Raw genomic sequence first — 22,971 nt, 5'->3', positions numbered from 1 at the left:
ACATCAAGTCTGCCAGCAAGCTAAAACCCATACCGTAAATAGTCTATGGTGCGGGTTTTAAGGCCCCCGACTGCCGGCCGTAAATACACAGCCAGCGGTCGGGAAATGGTTAAAGGGGTTTTTTTTGTGCAAAAGTAGCAAAACATAAAGAAACTATATACTAGTATATTTGGTATTCCCATTATCGCACTGACCTATAGGAAAAGGTAACATGTCATTTATGCTGCATAGTGAACGGCGTCAATTGAAAATGGAAAAAAATATCCTGGAATAGCTGTTTTTTTCATTGTCTCCCAAAAAAAAGTTAATAAAAAGTTAATCAATATGTTATATACACCCAAAAATGGTGCAATTGAAAAATACAATTTGCCCCACAAAAGACAAGCCCAACCATGGCTATTTCGATGGCCCTATATATTAGAAATCCCCCATAAATCACCCCATTTTAAAAACTGCACCCCTCAAAGTATTAAAAACAGCTTTAAAAAAGTTACCGAACTCTTTAGGTGTTTCACAAGAATTAAAGCAAAGTAGAGGTGAGATTTACAAATTTAATTTTATTCCCCCCAAAATTCATTTGTAATACATACATTTTTTTTGTAACACAGAAGGTTTTACCAGAAAAACGCAACTCAATACTTATTGCCCAGATTCTGCAGTTTTTAGAAATATCCCACATGTGGCTCTAGTGTGGTAATGGACTCGAAGAAAAACAGGACCAAGATCCAGCGCTGGGTGTGCATTAAAAAGGAACTCCTGTTCCGATTTTATTGTATAACAAAGGTAAAAATAATAGAACTATATAGAGTAGTTCTGTGGCAGAGTACAGGAATGAATGTTAGGTGAAGAATAGCAGTAAGCCCTGTTCAAATGTGCCTACGCGTTTCTGACACGTCTGTGTCCTTATTCACTTGCATGCCATGAATAAGGACACAGACGTGTCAGAAACGCGTAGGCACATTTGAACAGGGCTTACTGCTATCCTTCACCTAACATTCATTCCTTTACTCTGCCACAGAACTACTCTATATAGTTCTATTATTTTTACCTTTGTTATACAATAAAATTGGAACAGGAGTTCCTTTTTAATGCACACCCAGCGCTGGATCTTGGTCCTGTTTTTCTTCCTGTTGTTTACCGCTGGCCTCGCGGGAATCCTGGCGCTGTCTGTACTCAGACACAACTAAACGGTGAGCTGGAGGTCTACCTCCCCCCTCTTCCCCATTCATAAATTTTGTGGTAATGGACTCAGTAGCAAAGGAGTACCTAGTGAATTTTGGGGCCTCCTTTTTATTAGAATATATTTTAGACACCATGTCAGGTTTTATAGAGGTCTTGTGGTTATACTAAAACAGTGGAAACTGCCCAAAAGTGACCCCATTTTTGGAACTGCACCCCTCAAGAAATTTTTCTAGGGGTATAGTTAGCATTTTGACCCCACATGTTTTTTGCAGAATTTAGTCCAAGTGTTTATTTTCATTAAAATGTTGCATTTTTTCATTTTCACAAGGGATAAAGGAGAAAAAGCACCCCAACATTTGTAAATCAATTTCTCCCGAGTACGGCAATACCCCACATGTGGTCATAAATGTTTTTTCATTAGAAATTAATGAACCCTTTCAGGACTGATCCTTTTTTGCTTTTCCATTTTAGTTTTTCACTCCCCGCCTTCCAACAGCCATACTTGTTTTATTTTTTTGTCAATAGAGTGGTGTGAGGGCTTATTTTTTTGTGGGAGGAGTTATAGTTTCTATTGACACCATTTAAAGTACCATTTAATGTACTGGGAAACAGAAAATAAAATTAGTTGTGGTCTGAAATTGGAAAAAACTGGGATTCCTCCATTGGTTTTTGGGTTTTGTTTTTACGTCTTTCACTGTGCGGTAAAAAAACAGCTTAACTTTATTCTGCGGCTCAATATAATGATGAGCTGTGTAAGGGCTTGCTTTTTGCTGGACGTGTTGTAGTTTTTATTAGTATTATTTTGGGGTTCAAGCAACTTATTGATCATTTTTTATTCTATATTTTGGGACGGGTGGTGACCAAAAAATAGCGATTATGTAAAGGATCTGCCAGGAACTACGTCTGTGTATACTCCCAGGATTAATCAGTCGACACCTGAGGCCAGACCTCTTAGACTGACACCGGCTTCCACCAACCAGGGTGGCAGGCTCAGGAGTGGGAGAGCCTATCGCGGCCTGGTCAGTCGGAGTTAGCTCCGCCCCCTGTCCATTTATACCTGCCGTGTTCTCTTCCTCAGTGCTTGTTATTCTTCTTGGATTCCTGGCCCCACTGCTGCCTTGCTCCAGCCTGCTTCTGCCGTGCTTCTGCCTTGCTTCAGTTCCGCTTATCCTGCTTCGCTTTGCCCCTGGCTTGCTTCCTGCTCCGTGCTCTCGTTGGTATACTCCACTACATCCTGATCCTGACTGACTCATTCTCCGCTCCGTTTCCTCGCGGCGTTCCGTGGGCTACCGCCCCTTCCCTTGCGTGTTCCCTGTTTGTACTCCCTTGCACTTAGACAGCGTAGGGACCGCCGCCAAGTTGTACCCCGTCGCCTAGGGCGGGTCGTTGCAAGTAGGCAGGGACAGGGCGGTGGGTAGATTAGGGCTCACTTGTTCCCTTCACCTCCTTCCTGCCATTACAGATTATGGCAGGTTTTTTTTTTTTTTTTTCTGGTGTTCACCGTGCGGGAAAAATAACATTATAGTTTTATATTTTGGGTTGTTACGAACGCAGTGATACCAAATATGTGTATTTTTTTTTACGTTTTCGTTTTTTTCCTATAATAAAAGATTTATTATAGGAAAAAAGCAGTTTTTGTAACTTGTAACTTTTATTTTTACGCTTTTTTGAAATATTTTTATTAACCTTTTTTTTGTGTCGCACTAGGAGACTTGAAGACCTGCAGCCTGATCGCTGCTGGAATACATTAAACATACATAGTGTAATGTATTTCAACTGTCAGTTATTTACTAACAGTGACATAATAGGAAGCCTATGAGGACTGATTGATCCTCATAGCCTTCCATACAGTGCAGACCTGGAGGCCATTGTCTGGCCTCCGGTTTCCATGCCAACAATCGGCAGCTCCCAAAATCGCATTGTGGGGACTGCCAATCTGCTACAAATCCCTAAGATGCGGCGATCGCAATCGATCGCCACATCTTAGGCGTTAATTGCCGAAATCAGTGACAATGGACCGCTGACCGGCAACAGGGGAGTGTCAGCTGTCGGGGACAACTGACCTCCCGATTCCCAATGCACACTGTCACCGACAGTGTGTACCGGGAACGACTCTGTAACTATACGTACTCATGCGGGAAGTAACCTCCCACGACAGCGTGTAGTTACTGACTCGTGCGAGTAGGGGTTAATAACTTAATAGCATGCCAAGGCGTGTAAGTGTGTGTATTTCTGCGCGTGGCGCTCATACTCAATACTGAATAAATCAAAATGTTTGGAATATTTTGTTTCCATTTTTTTATCATTTGCTTATCATTAACATGTCTATAAATCCTGTGATTTTCACAATTCCAACAATTTTCCTTCTTGGTGTTGGAATTTCAATGTTCGGGAGTGTGTGTATGTAACTATGTAACTACAGTGAAGGAAATAAGTATTTGATCCCTTGCTGATTTTGTAAGTTTGCCCACTGTCAAAGACATGAACAGTCTAGAATTTTTAGGCTAGGTTAATTTTACCAGTGAGGATAGATTATATAAAAAAAAAAAACAGAAAATCACATTGTCAAAATTATATACTGTATATTTATTTGCATTTTGCACAAAGAAATAAGTATTTGATCCCTTTGGCAAACAAGACTTAATACTTGGTGGCAAAACCCTTGTTGGCAAGCACAGCAGTCAGACGTTTTTTGTAGTTGATGATGAGGTTTGCACACATGTTAGATGGAATTTTGGCCCACTCCTCTTTGCAGATCATCTGTAAATCATTAAGATTTCAAGGCTGTCGCTTGGCAACTCGGATCTTCAGCTCCCTCCATAAGTTTTCGATGGGATTAAGGTCTGGAGACTGGCTAGGCCACTCCATGACCTTAATGTGCTTCTTTTTTAGCCACTCCTTTGTTGCCTTGGCTGTATGTTTCGGGTCATTGTCGCGCTGGAAGACCCAGCCACGAGCCATTTTTAATGTCCTGGTGGAGGGAAGGAGGTTGTCACTCAGGATTTGACGGTACATGGCTCCATCCATTCTCCCATTGATGCGGTGAAGTAGTCCTGTGCCCTTAGCAGAGAAACACCCTCAAAACATAATGTTTCCACCTCCATGCTTGACAGTGGGGATGGTGTTCTTTGGGTCATAGGCAGCATTTCTCTTCCTCCAAACACGGCGAGTTGAGTTAAGGCCAAAGAGCTAAATTTTAGTCTCATCTGACCACAGCACCTTCTCCCAATCACTCTCAGAATCATCCAGATGTTCATTTGCAAACTTCAGACGGGCCTGTACATGTGCCTTCTTGAGCAGGGGGACCTTGCGGGAACTGCAGGATTTTAATCCATTACGGCGTAATGTGTTACCAATGGTTTTCTTGGTGACTGTGGTCCCAGCTGCCTTGAGATCATTAACAAGTTCCCACCGTGTAGTTTTCGGCTGAGCTCTCACCTTCCTCAGGATCAAGGATACCCCACGAGGTGAGATTTTGCATGGAGCCCCAGATCGATGTCGATTGACAGTCATTTTGTATGTCTTCCATTTTCTTACTATTGCACCAACACTTGTCTCCTTCTCACCCAGCATTTTACTTATGGTTTTGTAGCCCATTCCAGCCTTGTGCAAGTCTATGATCTTGTCCCTGACATCCTTAGAAAGCTCTTTGGTCTTGCCCATGTTGTAGAGGTTAGAGTCAGACTGATTAATTGAGTCTGTGGACAGGAGTCTTTTATACAGGTGACCATTTAAGACAGCTGTCTTTAATGCAGGCACCAAGTTGATTTGGAGCGTGTAACTGGTCTGGAGGAGGCTGAACTCTTAATGGTTGGTAGGGGATAAAATACTTATTTCTCTGTGCACAATGCAAATAAATATATATAATTGTGATTTTCTGTTTTTTTTTTTTATTTAATCTATCTCTCACTGGTAAAATTAACCTAGCCTAAAAATTCTAGACTGTTTATGTCTTTGACAGTGGGCAAACTTACAAAATCAGCAAGGGATCAAATACTTATTTCCTTCACTGTATGTTTCAGGAAGAAAGGCTCAACTCAGGGCTCTAATTGTGAGCCACACAGCTAGGGTCATAAGTAACAAGTAGCACCCAAGACCTTGGTTTTGGACGACTCTATTAGAATAATGTCATTCTTTTGAATTGAACTCTTAATTAACCCCTTCCCGAGATTTGACGTATCCATACGTCATAGCCAGGTATGGGAAGTTTGGAATGGGCTCACGGAGTGAACCCGCTCCATACAATGCGGGTGTCGGCTGTAAGTTACAGCCGACACTTCACAGTAACGAGCGGCATCCCGCTCGTTTAACCCATTAAATGCAGCGGTCAATAGTGACCACAGCATTTAAATTGTTAGAAAGAGGTGGCCGACCCCATCTAGCAGCTCATCGCGCCCCCCTGCAATGCAATCGCGGGGTGGCGATGATTGATATGGCTGCCTGGGGGCCTAATGAAGGCCATCAGGTCCGCCATCATTGTGCTCCTACTAAGCCCTGCCTCTGGCAGGGCTTAATAGAAGCATATCAGAAGGATGATATACTGCAATACATTGGTATTGGAGTATATCGTGCAAGCAATCCAATGATCGCTGGTTGAAGTCCCCTTGGGGAAGTTAAAAAAAAAACTTTTCCCATTTTCCCCCTCGAGCATAGTAAAAAAAATGTATAAATAAACATAATTGGTATTGCCACATCCGTAAAAGTCTGAACTATTACACTATACCATTATTTAACCCGTACAGTGTACGCCGTAAAAAAAAAATTGTAAACGCCAAAATCGTTATTTTTTGGTCACCTCATCTCCCACAAAAATTGGAATAAAAACTGATCAAAACATTGCATGAACCCCAAAATTGATCATTAAAAAACTACAGCTTATCCCGCTAAAAATAAGCCCTCATACCACTTAATCGACAGAAAAATAAAAAACTTACGGCGCTCAGAATTTGGCGACACAAAATAAATTTAATTTTTTAAACTTAGTTTCTTACTTGTAAAAGTAGTAAAATATAGGAAAAACTATATATATTTGGTATCGCCGTAATCGTATTGACCTGCAGAATAAAGTTAACATGTTGTTTTAATTGCACAGTGAAAACGAAGTGCAAAAAACAATGGAGGAATCGCTGTTTTTTTCCATTTTCTACCCCACAAATATTTGTTTTCCCGTTTCCTAGTAGATTATATGGCACAATAAATGGTGCTACGAAAAACTACAACTGATGGAAAAAGAAAAAAGTTATGGGTTTTGGAAGGTGAGGAGGAAAAAGATAAAATTTAAAAAAAATCTGAAAGTTGTTTACGACGGGAAGGGGTTAAAACAGATTTAAAAATGCTGTCTATTGCCAGTATTACCTGATGGTTGCTCTGTTTTTATCCTTGTTCAATGCATTAAGTATTTTCTTTTCACTGGTTCTGAGTTGCACATCTGAGAATTCTTTACATGTAGATATCAGCATGACCTAGGAGTAAAATATTGATACTAAGAAAGGAAATTGTCTGATAATTTCAGTAATACAAAATGTTAACCCATTTAAGGGCTTGATACCCTGAGCAAAATGTAAGGTTTAGGTGAATTTTCTTTTATTACATTGTCTATTCAAACGTTTTCCTTTTTTTTATCTTGCAGAAAACAGAACTTTGTTATTGTTCCAAATTGGAGCTGACATCTTTTTATTTTACATTTTATTTTATATAAGGAAAAATAGGTAGAAAGGAAAAAAATATGTTTGGTTTTTTTTCTCATTATTTTTCACGTTTGATTCTAAGGTAGCTGGTTCCATCAGTAACCCTTTAATTATCCCATGCATAGCGTTGCCAAATATGTGTAGATTGTATAATGTTTAGTGGCAAGAACAAAGACCCCATTTTAGTTTTAGATGTATTATCTATCTCTCTCCCTTACCTTTGAATACAGTGTCTGCACATGGGTAGTAATAATGACCTATGAAATCTTATAGTCAAAGCGCATGAGCACATAGGACTGGGGAAAAAGACACAAATTTGACCCCAGGGAGAATTTTTATGACATAAATTTTGTGTGGAATGAACATGTTAATGTTTGGGGCCCTGACAGCTATGCAAAATGCATTTGTGTCACTCAGGATGTCTAAGGTTTTGTTCACACTAGCGACATGGCTTCTTTTTAATAGCGGAAGCCATGACACTGTAATGGATCCATTTTCAAATGGATCCAAACTGAAACCAAATTGTGGTGCAGTTTTTCGCCCAGAAATCCTGCAATGAAAAAAAAATTAAATGGATATACTTACCTTGGCGATACGTCCGTCCGACTTCCTGCAGCCCTTGGATGACATTTCATCCCATAAGACCGCTGCAGCCTGTGATTGGCTGCAGCAGTCACATGGGATCAAACATCATCCCAGGAGGCCGGCCTGGACATAGAAGCACAGAATTCTGTGTAAGTATAAGATTTTATTTTTTTCTGAGTTGCGATGGAATCACAACTTTTCTGCTGCAAAAATCGGAAGATCTGCTATTTGTTGCGGGTTTTACCTTCCCCTTAAATTCAATGGGGAAAGCCTGCAACATAAAAGCAGTGATTACGCAAATACAATTGACATGCTGCGGATTAAAAAACGCACAGCAGGTCAATTTGTTCAAATCTCATACACTCCGCTGCTACTGTATTGTGCAGCGGATTTTCCGTAATGAAACCCGTTACAGAAAACCAGCAGTGTTTATGCAACGTGTGAACCTACCCTAACAGCGCGATGCTGCTGATAGCACAGTGTGCAGGTATGTGTAGTGCAAACAATGCACATAAATTAATTGACTAATGAAGGGGATAAAGAGTATGTGTGCAGATCAGCACATTGCAAAAATCCACATAAATTAACAGGCTAATACAGGGTGATATAAGTGATCCTCCTACAAGGCCATCAGATTTTTACAGTATACTTCCAGTGATCCACTTTAAAAACCTCCCCAGATATACACCTTATGATATAAATTCAAGTTTTAAATCTAGAATAAAAAATTAAGGGTTCTAAGCCATGTATTCGCTTTCATTTACCTGTAGGCAGTACACTCTATTTATTTCAATTTGGGGTAGAGTAGGAGGAGACTTGAATTATTATAGCTCTTTACTTCTTCCTTGCTGAGAGGGGTAACTTAAATAGCTCAAATAACTTAAAGGAGTTTTCATTTTAAAAAAAGTGATCAAGAGAGAAAACAACAAAACAAAAAAAAGGGGGCATGCCGAGGATCTGTTGGGTGAAGAATGAATCTTCTTTTTTATTTTATTGTGTCCCCCACTCCCCCTTGGCCTCAATTTTTATTACCTCAAAAAAAAAACTTTAAATATGTTAACCAAACAGTGAATTGCAATCTGCCTGTGTTTCTGTACAGGGAATTTTCTGGGTAATAAAGTAATAAAGTCCTGTGATCACAGCAGCCTCGGCACTGATTCAAGCAGGCAGTCCCTAAAGTGTAAGAGGAAGAGCTGGCACGCGTAATGGAAGGTACCAGGCTTGTAGATAGGGTGACCAGGTTGCGACTCCACTGTATTTGTTAACATGGCAGACTTCCTGTCAGTGAATAAGGAAGGTCTGCAGCACAAATGGCTAAGCTTTGCATAAAAAACCCCCAAAAAACTGTACATGAGGACCTAAGAGCATTGTAATTTGTATTAATCACTGGAAGTATGCTTTAATGACAGATATTATAGTGTCCATAGAGGATGTCATGAAGCTTTCCACACACATTAAGTGGTATGGTATATACAGTAGAATGTATAGTTACAGAATGTAACGCTACACTCTAAGACTTATCATTCAGAATGTTACCCATAATTCTACAAACTACATAACAGAATAACTTATTGCAACTACAGTTACCAAGTCAGCCATTGTTTCTTTTCCTTGAATAGTGTTGAACAGTCTAGCAGTGTCAAAAGCAATATAGTACGATGCCATTAGTTTACCGTTTTCTAGGGATGGAAATAAAGACAGTTAAGTTAAAGCATCTTCTATTGAAGAATTTTTTGTGTTAGTATAATGTATTTACGCCTAATGCACACGACCGTGGTCCGCCGGCCATGTTCCGTCAGTGGACATGTCCTATCTTTCCACGGATCTGAGAATCGGGTCAGTTTTAACAAACCTGATTCACCTGCTAAAGTGAACGGGTCTGTGAAATCTATCGGGTACCACTCGGATGCCGTGAAAAACTGCCTGAGTGGCACTCGGTCGTGTGAAACTGCACTTAGTTTGTTTAAATCAACAAATATATTTATTGTATTAAAAAGCAGTAACAGTTATAAGTAAATTCATACTTAATAATTATAAAATAAAAATTATAGGCAGTGTAACTGCAATTGTCAAGCTCTCAACAACTTATGTTGTAGCACAAATACCGGCACAGAAAATGTGGATAGAAGTTTACTGTCCAATATAACTAAAATGCCTTGCAAAAGAATTTCAGTATTACTTATCTCTTTTACATCAGAACTACAGCCCCCCCCCCTTGTTGAGATTTATTATACAGTATAATTAGTTATTGTCTGATTAATTGTGGTTTAGTTGTAATAATGATCGTGCCCTCGATATGAGAGAAAACCGCTCTAAATGCACTGACCAGATATTGCAGGCGTTTTTTTAACCCCTTCCTGATATTTGGCGTAAATGTACGTCATAGTTGGGAGGGGGGAAGTATAGAGCGGTCTCCCTGGCTAAGCCAGCTCCATATGCCACTGGTGCTAGCTGTATGCTCTCAATAACCCTAAAGCGTTTATCATTACAGGGCAGACCCCTCCTGGAACCTAACTCCTCGGTCTAACAAACCATGTGAACATTCCCCTAATTAATGTTAGGTCAGAGAAATTTATTGAGCTTACTAAAAGCATACTAGGGATAGTGAGGTCCTGTCTTTTTCCTTTACTTTCAGCCTCATATGGAACACCTTCTTGGCTGAAATATCGGTTGAACTGTAGGATCTGGTAAGACCATTCCAGTTATATTTTGACATCAGAGTTCCTACAGATTTGCCTAGTTGACCTGTCAATGGGAGATAATTCCTATCTTGTAGAATTTGTTTTTCTAGGAGCGTATGTCTGAATACGATATATATATGGGTGTTTAAATATGCATAGTTTTACTTAATATATTTATTAAAAGTTATATTGTGAATAGGCTTTCACACTCTGTTGATTTTGCATTTATGATTTTGGTGAAACTCTGGGGCTGATTAATAACCTTATCCCCAGACACTCATTATTAGTTTTCTAGATTCAACACACCAGGTTTGCCAACTGTCCGTAAATTTACGGACAGTCTGCAAAAACCAGGTGTTTTTTTCTGCCGTCCAGTGTTTTAATTAGCATTGGATAGCTACAAGCAGGGCTGTGATTGGTGAGTCCCACTGTCAGCACATGCAGCAGCCAGCCCAGCACCCGGTCTCTGGGGCGTAGTTGGGGGCGGATGGGCGGGTCATGTGCCCCGGGCCTCCGGCCGCAACTAGGAGGGACATATATGGACAGTGACATCAGGGGCTCCTCCAGGAGAGGAATCCCCGACCAGAGTGATGGCAACGCTCTGGCTGGGGATTCCACTCCTAGAGAAGCCCCTGACGTCACTGCCTTATATGGACAGTGACGTCAGGGGCTCGTCCAGGAGGGGAATCCCCGGCCAGGGGGTGGGTCGGCAATGCTCTGGCTGTGGATTCCACTCCTAGAGGGAGCCCTAATGCTATATACAGGGAGGGGGTGTAGCGCTATCCACAGAGTGGTGTGTGTGGCACTAACTACAAGGGGGCTGTCTGGCACTATCTACTAGGGGGAGTGTGGCAGTATCTACAAGGGGGTGTTTGGCCCTATCTACTTGGGTTGAGTGTGGCAATATCTAAAGTTGGGCAATGTGGCTTTATCTACAAGGGGGTGGCACTATCTACTAGGGGGGAGTGTGGCACTATCTACAGGGGGAGTCTAGCACTATCTACTGGGGGTGAGTGTGGCAATATCTACAGGGGGGACTGTGTGGCACTATCTACAAGGGGGGCTATGTGGCACAATCTACAAGGGGGTGTGAGGCACTGTCTAGAAGAGGGTGTTTGTGTGGCAATATCTACAGGGGGCTGTGTGGTACTATCTGCATGGGGGCTGTGTGGCAGTATCTACAAGGGGGTTTGTGGCACTATCTACAAGGGGGGCTGTGTGGCACTATCTACAGGGTGGCTGTGTGGCACTATCTACAAGGGGGGTTGGCACTATCTACAAGAGGAGGCTGTTCATTATATCACCATATAGTCTCATTAACCTCAGTTATACAATCTGTTTTAGTCAGGCACTGACCTCTTTAAATTATTTTGCTTTAATTTATTGTTATGTTAACTACTTTATGTAACTATATTGCTTGTAAAATGTAGAAATGGTTTTATGTTTAAGTTACAGTAAAAAAAAAAGTAGAAAAAAAATCACACTTTATTGACTGGTAGAGAAAGCAAACAGGGGGAGTGGGAAGGAGAGGTTGGGAAAGAGGTTGGGGGGGGGGGGCGCCAAACTGAATCATTGCCACAGGTGCAGGAGAACCTAGCTACACCTCTGCCCGGTCTACAGTCACGCAGCAGACAGACACCACTGACGCCGTCTGCAGCCTTGAACAACCCATAACATTGCAAAAAGTAAAGATGCAGACTGAATTGACATGACCCTATTATTATGATTTTTACTACTGTATAATCACTTTCTAATTCACAATTATCATTGCTAACCTGGTTATATTAATGTTTTAAGTTAGAGAAACATCTTATTCTCAATTTTCTAAACTGTCCGTAAAAATTTCTGTCTGTCCGTAATTTTGGCCAAACTTGTCCTGAAAAAAATAAATTGGTGGTTGGCAACCCTGCAACTCACCCATTTACCCAGAATGGAAAACTGTCCTTGAGTTGCAGCTAGTACCCTGCCACAGTGTGGTGGACTATACTGTACAACCTTTAAAAGTGAGTACCAGCTCTACCCATCTTGCACAGTGATTCAAGTATCCCATAATTTACCATACAGAGTACACTCTGTTGTTTAGCCATTGTAATAAAATAAAAAAGGCATGCAATAATCTACATTTTAGCATGTGTAATGTACATTTACGTTTAGATGGTCATTTTACATTCAGTTACCTGTAGGCTTAAAATTGATTTCTTCATCCATTCTAATTAATTTAACTGATGATAAATCATTCAGATTTCTCAAGCAAAGCTCTGTTATAAATAAAATGTGCACACCAATAATCAACATAAATATTAAGGATTAATATTGTACAACTAATTCCAGACTTACTTTATTATAAAATTATAATTATAATTTATTTTGCAACTGGTAAACATGCTGAATTATAATTTTAAATGATCACTGAAATGGATGTTCTTAAATATTTCCCTCTATATTTAAGACAATTAATTCACCCATACGGCTCATGCACATGGCCGTATTATGGCGCCAAGTGTATGGGCTCATAAAGCACCTCCCTATGCCCCAAATTTACTACCCACAGAGTTTGACAGAGATAAAATTCTGGCATGCTCCATTGGTTTCTATATTCAGGGAAGCATTGCTTCTAGGGGAGAATATCTCTTTACGTACGACACCCGATAAAGCCTGTACAGCAGCACATGGATGCAGTGTTGCTCTGTAGTCTGTATCCATGTGGGCTCTGTGCACTGACATACAGGCTCATGCCCTTAGTTTGACCAGCTGAAAAAAAGTGCTGCTTAAGTATCTGATAATAACAATTTTCCCACCATTGAGGATACATTGATATATCATTTTCCAGAATCTTGACCACTTCTATTTGTTAAGTGTAGATATGTAAAAGTTCAGATATGTAATGTATAAATAAAAGCTAATTATACAAGAAAAAAAATATGTATAAATATATAAAGTAAAAAGTCCACTTAGCATACCCTGCAATTTAGCTTCGATTCCTATTTTATCCAATCCTTGTGGGAAACCTAGAAAAATGAAAAGGTCTGTGTATGTTTGCACTAAAGCAATCAAATTGAACACAATGAAATGCGAACATGACCCATAATTTAAGTACATGATATTCAAAATGAAAGGAAATGCTACATTTCCGTAAGAGGTTAGTGAAAATAAGGAAGCCATTTTAATTTCTAAGATTACACATTTACGGGATTCGATTCACAGCTTTTTTGGTGAAAGAAACGGGAGGTCAATGTCATGAAATCAAAGTTTAGAAACACTGATCTAGTAACTTCTGACCCAGTGCCATTTTGTCCAGTGCCTGTTTGTCAGAGGAAGAGTGCTCAGTCAAAGTATCACTGTGCCCATTCACTGGTGATGCCATTATAGTGTCCTGGTGACCTGATTGATCCACTCTTGTGGTTTTCTGTCCATAGAAAAAAAGTAGTTTAGCGTCCATACCTTTTAATCCACTATTGTGTCTCCTCCACTGGTTCAGTAACTATCTCTTTAGATCTAATGGAAAAATCCATTGATCCAGTGATTCAGTAGCCATCTGTGGTGGTCTGTTTTTTTTAGTTATGATTCCTGGTGATCGAGTGGTTTTCTAACCATTCTCTGGTGATTTGTATGCGAGTGAGTGTGCTCCATGGTTTTCTCTTTCATAGACTTTAATGGAGTGACCACTTTTCTGGCATGAATAAGTACAAATCATCTTCATTGTCGGAATCGATGGGGACCTCAGCAAATGGACTCCCACAGATCAGACTTTCATAGCATATCCAGTCAGAAAAGACTGGAGCTAGAGAAACAGATGACAGCCAGTCCAGGAGTGGACTCCTCCTCACTGACATGTCATACTATAACTGGATGCCGGCTGCTGAGCCTACCTATGCTCTGAGCAGTATCTTAAAAGGTACAGACACATGTTGGTTGTCTCGATCTGTGGGTATGTGGACACAGTGGGCCGTACCGCTGTAGCGGGATAGCAGCTGGCCAACAGAGTATAAAGTCAATATATAAATAGTCCCAGCACAAGGGTACCTGTAGTGGTTCAGACAATAGCAATGGCTGGACACAGCTGGGACCTTGATAGCAGACACCAGATGTGGTGTAACACAGCAGGCAGAATCGGTGGCACAACATGACTCCAACAAGTTTAAGGCACAGGAACAAATAGCACAGGATACAGGGTACAGGTAGCAGGGCACGGGAACAACGGGAGCAGGATAACAGTAAGGGACCATTTGCAAGACTAACATAGGAAAACACAACAACGCTCAGGCAGTGAGCAAAGGGGCAGGGCCCTTCTTATAGTCCAGGGTGATCATGGGCTAATTAATGATAATTCCCATGTGTGCGTGCTGTCCCTTTAAGACCGGGCACGAGCGTGCGCGCGCACCCTACGGGACACAGCGGACCGGAAGTGAGCGCTGGCGTCTCCTGGGGAGGAGATGCGGGCCTGCGCTCACAGATGTATGGCCGCGGCCGCCAGGGGTGTGAGTAATCCCAACGGTCCGCATCCATGGATGCTATATTGGTGCTAAGCATATGGCTATGTACCTCAGAATATTTAAATCTGCTCAGAATTGGAACACTTTGACTGAGAAACAAAGTTCTTTGTTGATTTTAACCCCTTAATGACAAACCGATTTTCGGTTTTTCATTCTCGGTTTTTTCTTCCTGCCTTTGTCCTATATGTGCCACGAATATGAAACATACCATAGTGAGAAGGATTCTTCAATGCTCTGATGTACAAGAAAGTTGATCGTATCCACTTCAAAGCAATGGTAACATCAGTTATAGTATGCAATGTTATTTCTGCATTAAGATGTTCCACCAGATGCCTGTGCAGGCTGTGAAAACATGAAACACATAACTCCAGTCAAGTTCATGTGAATAACTACAATCATTTCTAATTTTATATTATTCATAATTTATAATGTGTAATATTTATTTATCCATATGGTTTTATTTTAAACTTTTTGGTTATCCTTGTGATTCTTGTTTCTCATGTTACAGGATAAATTGTATATATTGTACATTATGAATGTATTAGTAAAAACTGGAAGTAGACATTAGTTTATCAAACTGTAAAATTACAATTTATTAAATTGTTTACATTCATTTTTTCAGTAGCAACATTAGAACAACATTAACAATCATTATTTTTTTAAATGATCTGTTACCAATCTGTAGCCACAATCACCCAGGGGACTTTGCTTTGCCTTCCCCTGAAACAAATAGCCAACAGTGCCTGATAAGGAACATGGAAAAGATAGAAAAAAGCAGACTGCTTGAGACCCTCTATAGCCAGATGTCCATCAGGATAACTCCGGGATATGGACGTCATAGAGAGGGATGCCCCCTTCGTCTACTACTCTGGAGGAATTGGCGCAACCCTGTTTTACATGGTCGTCCATTAATTGGAAATGGAAGTTGGAAATGTGCAGCCATTTAAAGTTACCCGCAGCAACAACAGCTGATCTCCAGCAGGTTGGAATTGAATTTTTGAATAACGAAGCAAAAAAAAAAACGTACACAGAAAATCCTAAACTGGTCATAGACAGGCCAAATCTTAGGCAAATTATCAATCAACAGTTATCAGTACCAATTAAACCATCAACATGCGGGTTTACATGGCCAAATGTGCATGTTTATTCAATACAGCAGACACTACTGACACTACTTATCTGCAAGATGAAACAAAAGAATCAGGCAGAAAAAAAATCTATTATTTTAGATCCCAGTTTTCCCCAAAGGCAACCCCATGCCAAGGGCCTGCCAGACCCCATGGAAATCAGATTGTCTGCTGATCTTATAACAATCTGTGAGATCTACCAAAATAAATCTAATCTTAATGGCCAGTTTGAGACTGTCACAACTGCATCCAAGTATTGCAATACTGTATAGTATAAACTTTTGCTCTAATGTTCTTAAGTTGTATGCTGTTTGTATAATAGCCAATGTGGGGTGTTTGTAATACTATGCCCTTACACATCGTAAACACGTTTGTATTTTGTTCTTTGTGTTTTTATTTTCTTTAAAAAAATAAATATTTTTACATTTTTTAATAAAAACTCTAATATATATAAAAAAAAAAGGAATACACATTCATAAACATTTCCTTCTGATTAAGAATAACTTTTCCTTTGTAATCTTTTCCGTGGAATTACATATCATTTTAGCTAAGACACAGTCAGCAGTCAAAATATTATGTAGGATGATGACTGACCTGCTTTCAATGGTATCCGCTCCATCGAGCATCTGTACATACTTCTCTTTAGTACATAACCTTGTCATGATAACCGCTATGGCTGTAGTATCAAACTGCCGAAAAACAGTTGTTTAAATAAATCATAACTATTACAAATACTATTACAATAGCTACAGCTGGCTATACATGTCAATTTACCAGTGATCAGTATAGAATGGTGGTTTCTCTTGGCTCAAATACCCACAAAATCTCTCTCAGACCGGAGCAGGCAAAACTAAATTGGGTATGATCCAACAAATACCCTAAATAACATATATAAAGTACAGTGAAGTTTACCGCTCAGACGGCACTGGTAACAGTCCAATATCATTCAGTACGGACACTCTCTCCCAGAAAAATGCAGTGGACAGTCCGCAATCTAATGAGGGTGTGGATGGTAATTCTTATCCTTGTAGTTCCACCAAGCTCCTTATCGTCTCTCTCCACATTCAAAGAACTCCTGGTAGGAAAAGGATCTTATGTCTCTAATAGAAGTAACAAGAAATAAAAGCATCAAGGTAAGTAAAAAACTTTAAAATTTCTAGGCGGCACGCCAAACACTCTCGCCCTAGGCGAGAAATTTTAAAGTTTTTTACTTACCTTGATGCTTTTATTTCTTGTTACTTCTGTGAGTATGGATTAAACTTGGCGTGGAGCAATCTTTTTTCAGAGGGTGTTGCACTATGTGTCTTCCTTTTTCCATCTATTAGAGACATAAGATCCTTTTCCTACCAGGAGTTCTTTGAATGTGGAGAGAGACGATAAGGAGCTTGGTGGAACTACAAGGATAAGAATTACCATCCACACCCTCATTAGATTGCGGACTGTCCACTGCATTTTTCTGGGAGAGAGCCCATACTGAATGATATTGGACTGTTACCAGTGCCGTCTGAGCGGTAAACTTCACTGTACTTTATGCCAGTGATCAGTGTTCCAATATATTTCACTTCATCTGACCGCAGCATCACTGGGCACAACAGTGATGTTTCAACCTTACTGATGACACGTTATCATTGCAGCGGGGGAAACCTCCAGACTTTGTTTACAGTGTTATCCTTTTTACATATATGGTATCTTATGTACATGAATTATTCACTATAATATACCTATCCTATGCATAATGATGACACCTTGTGATGCAGATCTTGTCTGAAAGGTTATTTATTGTTCAATTCACAATGGTTTAAAACGCAATAAACAAAAATTATTACAAAAATGTTATCTATAGATTCTAGCAGTACTTATTTAGTGGTATATTTTTTTTCTTTTTGGTTTCAGCCATTTTAGCATTTGGCAGAAGTCAGACTCAGACACAATTTCTAATTAAACCAAATAGTTTTCATCAGAATAAACCATTAGTTATTGAAACACTGAAAAGGATATTTACTTAAAAATTACTGAAAAAGGCCATACTTAGGCCTTGTTCACATAATGCTTCTTCCTTCCATTGGAGGTATACATCGGGAGGAGTCCGGACTTATTCCTCTGATAGAAGGGGCTGACGTATCCCACTGTATAGGCGTACATTAGGATACGTCACCCGAACTCCCTGGGCACAGTGCTACTTCAAGAGCTGAGCCCGGGAAAGCACCTGACGTTATTGTCCATATCTGGACAGTGATGTCAGGGGCTTTCAACTATGGAGTCCCCGGCCAGAGCCTTGCAAGCGCTCTGGCTGGGCACTCCTATCAAGGGAAAGCCCTTGACATCACTAGAGTGTCGGTAATGCTCTCGCCGGGGATTTCGGCTCTGGGGAAGTCCCTGACGTCACTGTCCATGTATGGATAGTGATGTCAGGGGCTTTAAACTACGTAGATTTTGATGCTCTGACCGAGGACTCCAGGAATGAAGGAGCCCCTGACATTACTGTCCATATACGTACAGTAACTTTAGGGGTTTCTCCAGCCACCCCCCCCCCCTCATAAATGGTAGGAGTGAGAGTGGATGTTCATCAGTATTTTGCACCTGTGCAATCTCCCTCTATGTAGAATTGTGGCTTCTCTGCGTCCTGCTGGGAACCAGTGTTTGAATCTGCCCTTGTATTAGTAAGTATGGACTTTTTCAGTGATTTTATTAGTTACTGAAACAGAATTATTGGATTTTTTCCTGAAATAAATAGTTCTACAACGCCTAGAAGACATACAGCAAAGGAGGTACCATCCCAGTATTGAAAAAATACTTACCTGAGGTCTACCAGCCCTGCCAATCATCTGCAGAATGTCTGTCTCGCTGTACTCCTGGAACATTCCAGCTGCATAATGCATGGTTGATTTTATGATTACCAAATGAGCTGGAAGGTTAACACCCATAGCCAAAGTGCTAGTAGTAACTAAGTAAAAACCAAACGAAAAAAAAAAAAAAATGCCTTAAGAAATCATAATTTTGATCAATCTGTAAAAAATAGTTTGCCATAATGAGTACCGAATTTACAACTCCACCCCTTACGTAGGCCACACCTTAAGTCATATATAGGGCTTTAAAATGTTTGACTGCTTTAATGAAATAAAGCAGAACATTGAATGCACATTTTCACAACATCTAGCCCCGTCTGCAACCATCACCTTGCCCCTCTCTGTGTGTACTCCTCACAACACTATGATTAACATATAAATACACATATTTTACATATGAATCTATACGGTTCAGGTTATTCATGTGTAAATTTGAAATAAAGGGGTTTTTCTGATTTATGTTAAAAAAGCCATATAAATAAAAAAATATACAACTTAAAAAAACATACATAGGCCAGAGCGCTGCATTGGATGGGACCAAATCCCCCATCACTCCTGCAAGGGAAATGCTTGGTAAATACCGCAATCCCATATGAGAATATAATATTTAAAAATAGAGGGTGACCTCAACATTTTCATAGGGTACAGTGGAACTTGGTGCGCTCTGCTCTAACACATTCTTCAAGTAGTTTTATGTCTGCTTTTATTACACGTATGCAATATTGATGAAGATATCTATAGATGTATTATCTAAAATTACTTGCAACACTATGTACCGTTAGTAACCCTTTTATAGCTTATGTGTACTGTATATAAGGCAACGTTCAGACGTGGCAGAATTTTTCCGCTGCAAATGTTGGTGCAGATTCGGGGGAACTTACGCAACGAATCTCAGGCAACATTTGCATATTTGACAGGTAATTCAGACGTTGCAGATATCACAGAGGACTTGTGACTGATTTTAGTTTTTGCATTGCAAAGGCTGAAATCCGCAGTGAAATTCCGCTGCTTCTCCGCAACATAATGTGCATGCTGCGGAGGAAAAAGTCTGCACCGCAGCCTAATTTCCACACAGTTATTTTACGCAATGCCTCAACTAAGTTTCCTAAAAATGGATATAAACAAATGTAAAAAATGGCAGCTGCAGAATTCTACTGCGGACTGTCCGCAGCGGAATTCAACAGCAATTCCGCCAAGTCTGAACGTGGCCAAATATGTGACACATTATCTGGTCTGGAAAATGTTTGTTTATTAGTATATTTTGTGCTCTTATGTGCACTGCTTGTGCAACATAGTACGTTGAACGATATGGTTCAATAAAATAAGTTTAAAAAAAACTAAAGCAGATAGGGAATTTAGATTGTGAGCCCTACTGGGGACAGTGCATGATGACAAGTTCTATACGGCGCTGTGGAATATGTTGCCACTATATAAGAAACATAAATAAATATATAATACACTTTGTTTCAATTCCACACCATTTTCAAGAGATTTGCTTGCTGTCAGAGAGTAAGAACACTCCTGATTACATTTAGAGGCAACAAATCTGTACATAACTAGTCCTGCTCTCAGCTGAAAGGGGATACAACTGTATCCAGTCTGGGAAATGATCTGTGAGCTAAATACATCAGCCTCAGCTGCACAAATCTGATAGCTTTCTACACTGTATCAGTCTGGAGTGCAGAGATCACAGAGCATAACCTAACTGAGTGTAAGCAATTGTATACATTTCTGAGCTGAGAGCAGGACTAGGTATGCTATGTAGGTTTGTAGCCTGTGAATTTAAACTCATTCACTCACAGCAAACTAAGGCTACATTCACACGACAGTGAAGAATGGCTGTGTGCCTGCAATTTTTTTTTTTACGGCCGTGAACACTGGCTGTCAAAAAATAGAACATGTCCTATTTTTGGCAATTTTCACAGCCAGACGGCCCCATGGAACTGAATAGATCAGTTTTTAACGGCCGTTTTTCAGGAATCAATCCGGCCCTTAAAAACTGATCCTGGCTAAGACGACTCCCGGGGCACAGCGCTACTTTAAAGGGGTTTTCCGAGCTAAAACGTGTATGTGTTAATGCTTTTAACTTATGAGTGTAAATACATTTGTAATGCACTTACAGTTTCCAAATTGGCCCCATTTCCAGATGCTGCCATGGGGCACATGACTGGTGACGTCACTCTCTGGCCACTGTGTTTATCATCAATTTTCTTCTGGGTATACGACACATCACTAGTGACATGCCGTGTATGGGCTGCCGTGTATGGGCTGCTCTGTTATACAGCCAGTTTGAACAGCAGGGACCGCGCATGTGCGTTACTGGCTGTATAACAGAACAGCCCATACACAGCAGAACAGCAGGGACCGCGCATGTGCGCTACTGGCTGTATAACAGAACAGCCCATACACAGCAGAACAGCAGGGACCGCGCATGTGCGTTACTGGCTATATAACAGAACAGCCCATACACAGCAGAACAGCAAAGGACCACGCATTCGCGTTACTGGCTGTATAAAAGAACAGCCCATACACGGCACGTAACTAGTGACGTGTCATATACCTGGAAGAAAATTGATGATAAACACAGGGGCCAGAGAGTGACGCCACCAGTCATGTGCACCACGGCAGTATTTAGAATAGGGGCCCAATTGGAAACTGTAAGTTTATTACAAATGTATTTACATTCACAAGTTAAAAGCATTAACACACGTTTTAACCCAGAAAACCCCTTTAAGCTCTGGCCAGGGATTCCGCTCCTATAGAAAGCCCATCATGTCACTGTCCTTATATGAACAGTGACGTCAGGGGATCCTCCTGGAGCCGAATCCCTGGGCCAGAGCGTTGCCGACGCTCTGGGCGGTGAATTTAGACGTGAATTTAGCTTTACTGACTGGTGATACCCAGATCTGGTTTATCGTTCTACATGCTCGTCTTTGTTTGTATCATAAAAATATGCCCTTATCTATGGAATTATGGAAATATATTTTTACATTATTCTATATAGTTCTATCTAGTTTCAACTATCAAGAAAATAAGGGTCTCATATTTCCTGTGCCTTTTGAGCCTGGTTGAACCCATTCTCCCATTCTCTTCATATGCTCCCAGTATCGCCGGCTCGTGTGCGGCCATTTGCATTAGAGTCGTGCACGAGCTGGGAGAAACAATGTTAGCACAAAAATCGTGCTAACCGGCATTTAACTAATTTGAATTTGAAACAATCCCTGATGATGTGTCACATCCATTAGTGACATTGAAACGCGTAGGGTTGGAATCATTTGTTCAGCAGGTGGTCTCAGAGTTTCCTAGTAGCGGTCTGTTAACAGGACTGTTTTCAGATCCTTTCTCTTTGACCACATGCTGTGAGCCTGGTGGGCTGGAACAATCATTTTTCAGCAAGTAGCTGTCAGGGTTGTATACTATAAGGGCGGGTTCACACATAGCGGAATTTCACTTAAATTCCGCTGCGGACACTCCGCAGCGTTAATCCGCAGCGGAGCCGTTTCTCCATTGACTTTCACTTTAATTTAGCAGTGTTCGTTTACACGATGCGTACAATTCCGCTGCGGAGCATAGGCTGCGGAGCGGAATTTGTTGTCCGCAGCATGCTCTGTCTGTTGCGGAGCAGTGGCGGACTGGTTGCGGACTCATGGCGGAATTTCTCCATTGACTTCAATGGAGAGTCAAAATTCCGCAATGAAGTCCGCAGATCTTATGTGTGCTGCGGAGCGTATTGTTTTTACTACCATGACATTTCTTCATTCTGGCTGGACCTATGTATTTCTAGGTCTACAGCCAGACTGAGGAAGTCAATGGGGCTCCCGTAATGACGGGAGCGTTGCTAGGAGACGTCTGTAAATAGTCACTGTCCAGGGTGCTGAAAGAGTTACGCGATCGGCAGTAACTGTTTCTGCACCCGGGACAGTGACTACCGATCTCAATATACATGTATCTGTAAAAAAACATATAAGTTCATACTTACCGAGAACTCCCTGCGTCTGTCTCCAGTCCGGCCTCCCAGGATGACGTTTCAGTGTAAGTGACGGCTGCAGCCAATCACAGGCCAAGCACAGGCTGCAGCGGTCACATGGACTGGAGCGTCATCCAGGGAGGTCGGGCCGGATGCCGAAAGAAGGACGCGTCACCAAGACAACGGGCGGTAAGTATGAATTTCTTTGACTTTCACTAGGGAAAGTGCTGTCCCTTCTCTCTATCCTGCACTGAATAGGGAGAAGAGAAGCACTTTTCCTGCAGTCCGCAGCGGCCAGTCCGCATCAATTTTCTGCACATTTTGTGCAGATCCGCTGCAGAATCTGCAACGCAGATTCTGTGCGGCATTGATGCGGACAGTTGCGGAGGAATTCCGCCATGTG

General features: G+C 40.9%; 1 protein-coding gene across 4 annotated transcripts in view; it reads right to left on the bottom strand.

Moving 5' to 3' along the window:
* The window catches only part of HFM1 (helicase for meiosis 1), a 181,811-nt gene that overhangs the window by 65,923 nt on the left and 92,917 nt on the right, over positions 1-22,971 (bottom strand). For all 4 annotated transcript variants that reach the window (XM_075833227.1, XM_075833229.1, XM_075833228.1 and 1 more), the window contains exons 16-22: positions 18,554-18,699; positions 16,350-16,444; positions 14,837-14,970; positions 13,096-13,143; positions 12,313-12,393; positions 9,042-9,133; positions 6,538-6,644 (exon numbers count right to left, since the gene is read on the bottom strand). In XM_075833227.1, coding sequence (XP_075689342.1) covers positions 6,538-6,644; positions 9,042-9,133; positions 12,313-12,393; positions 13,096-13,143; positions 14,837-14,970; positions 16,350-16,444; positions 18,554-18,699 — 703 coding nt within the window. The remainder of the gene's footprint in view (positions 1-6,537; positions 6,645-9,041; positions 9,134-12,312; positions 12,394-13,095; positions 13,144-14,836; positions 14,971-16,349; positions 16,445-18,553; positions 18,700-22,971) is intronic.

This window comes from Rhinoderma darwinii, chromosome 7 (assembly GCF_050947455.1).
Source record: "Rhinoderma darwinii isolate aRhiDar2 chromosome 7, aRhiDar2.hap1, whole genome shotgun sequence".
In the NCBI taxonomy this organism is placed as follows: Eukaryota; Metazoa; Chordata; class Amphibia; order Anura; family Rhinodermatidae; genus Rhinoderma; species Rhinoderma darwinii.
This window is presented reverse-complemented; position numbering and strand designations above follow the sequence as displayed.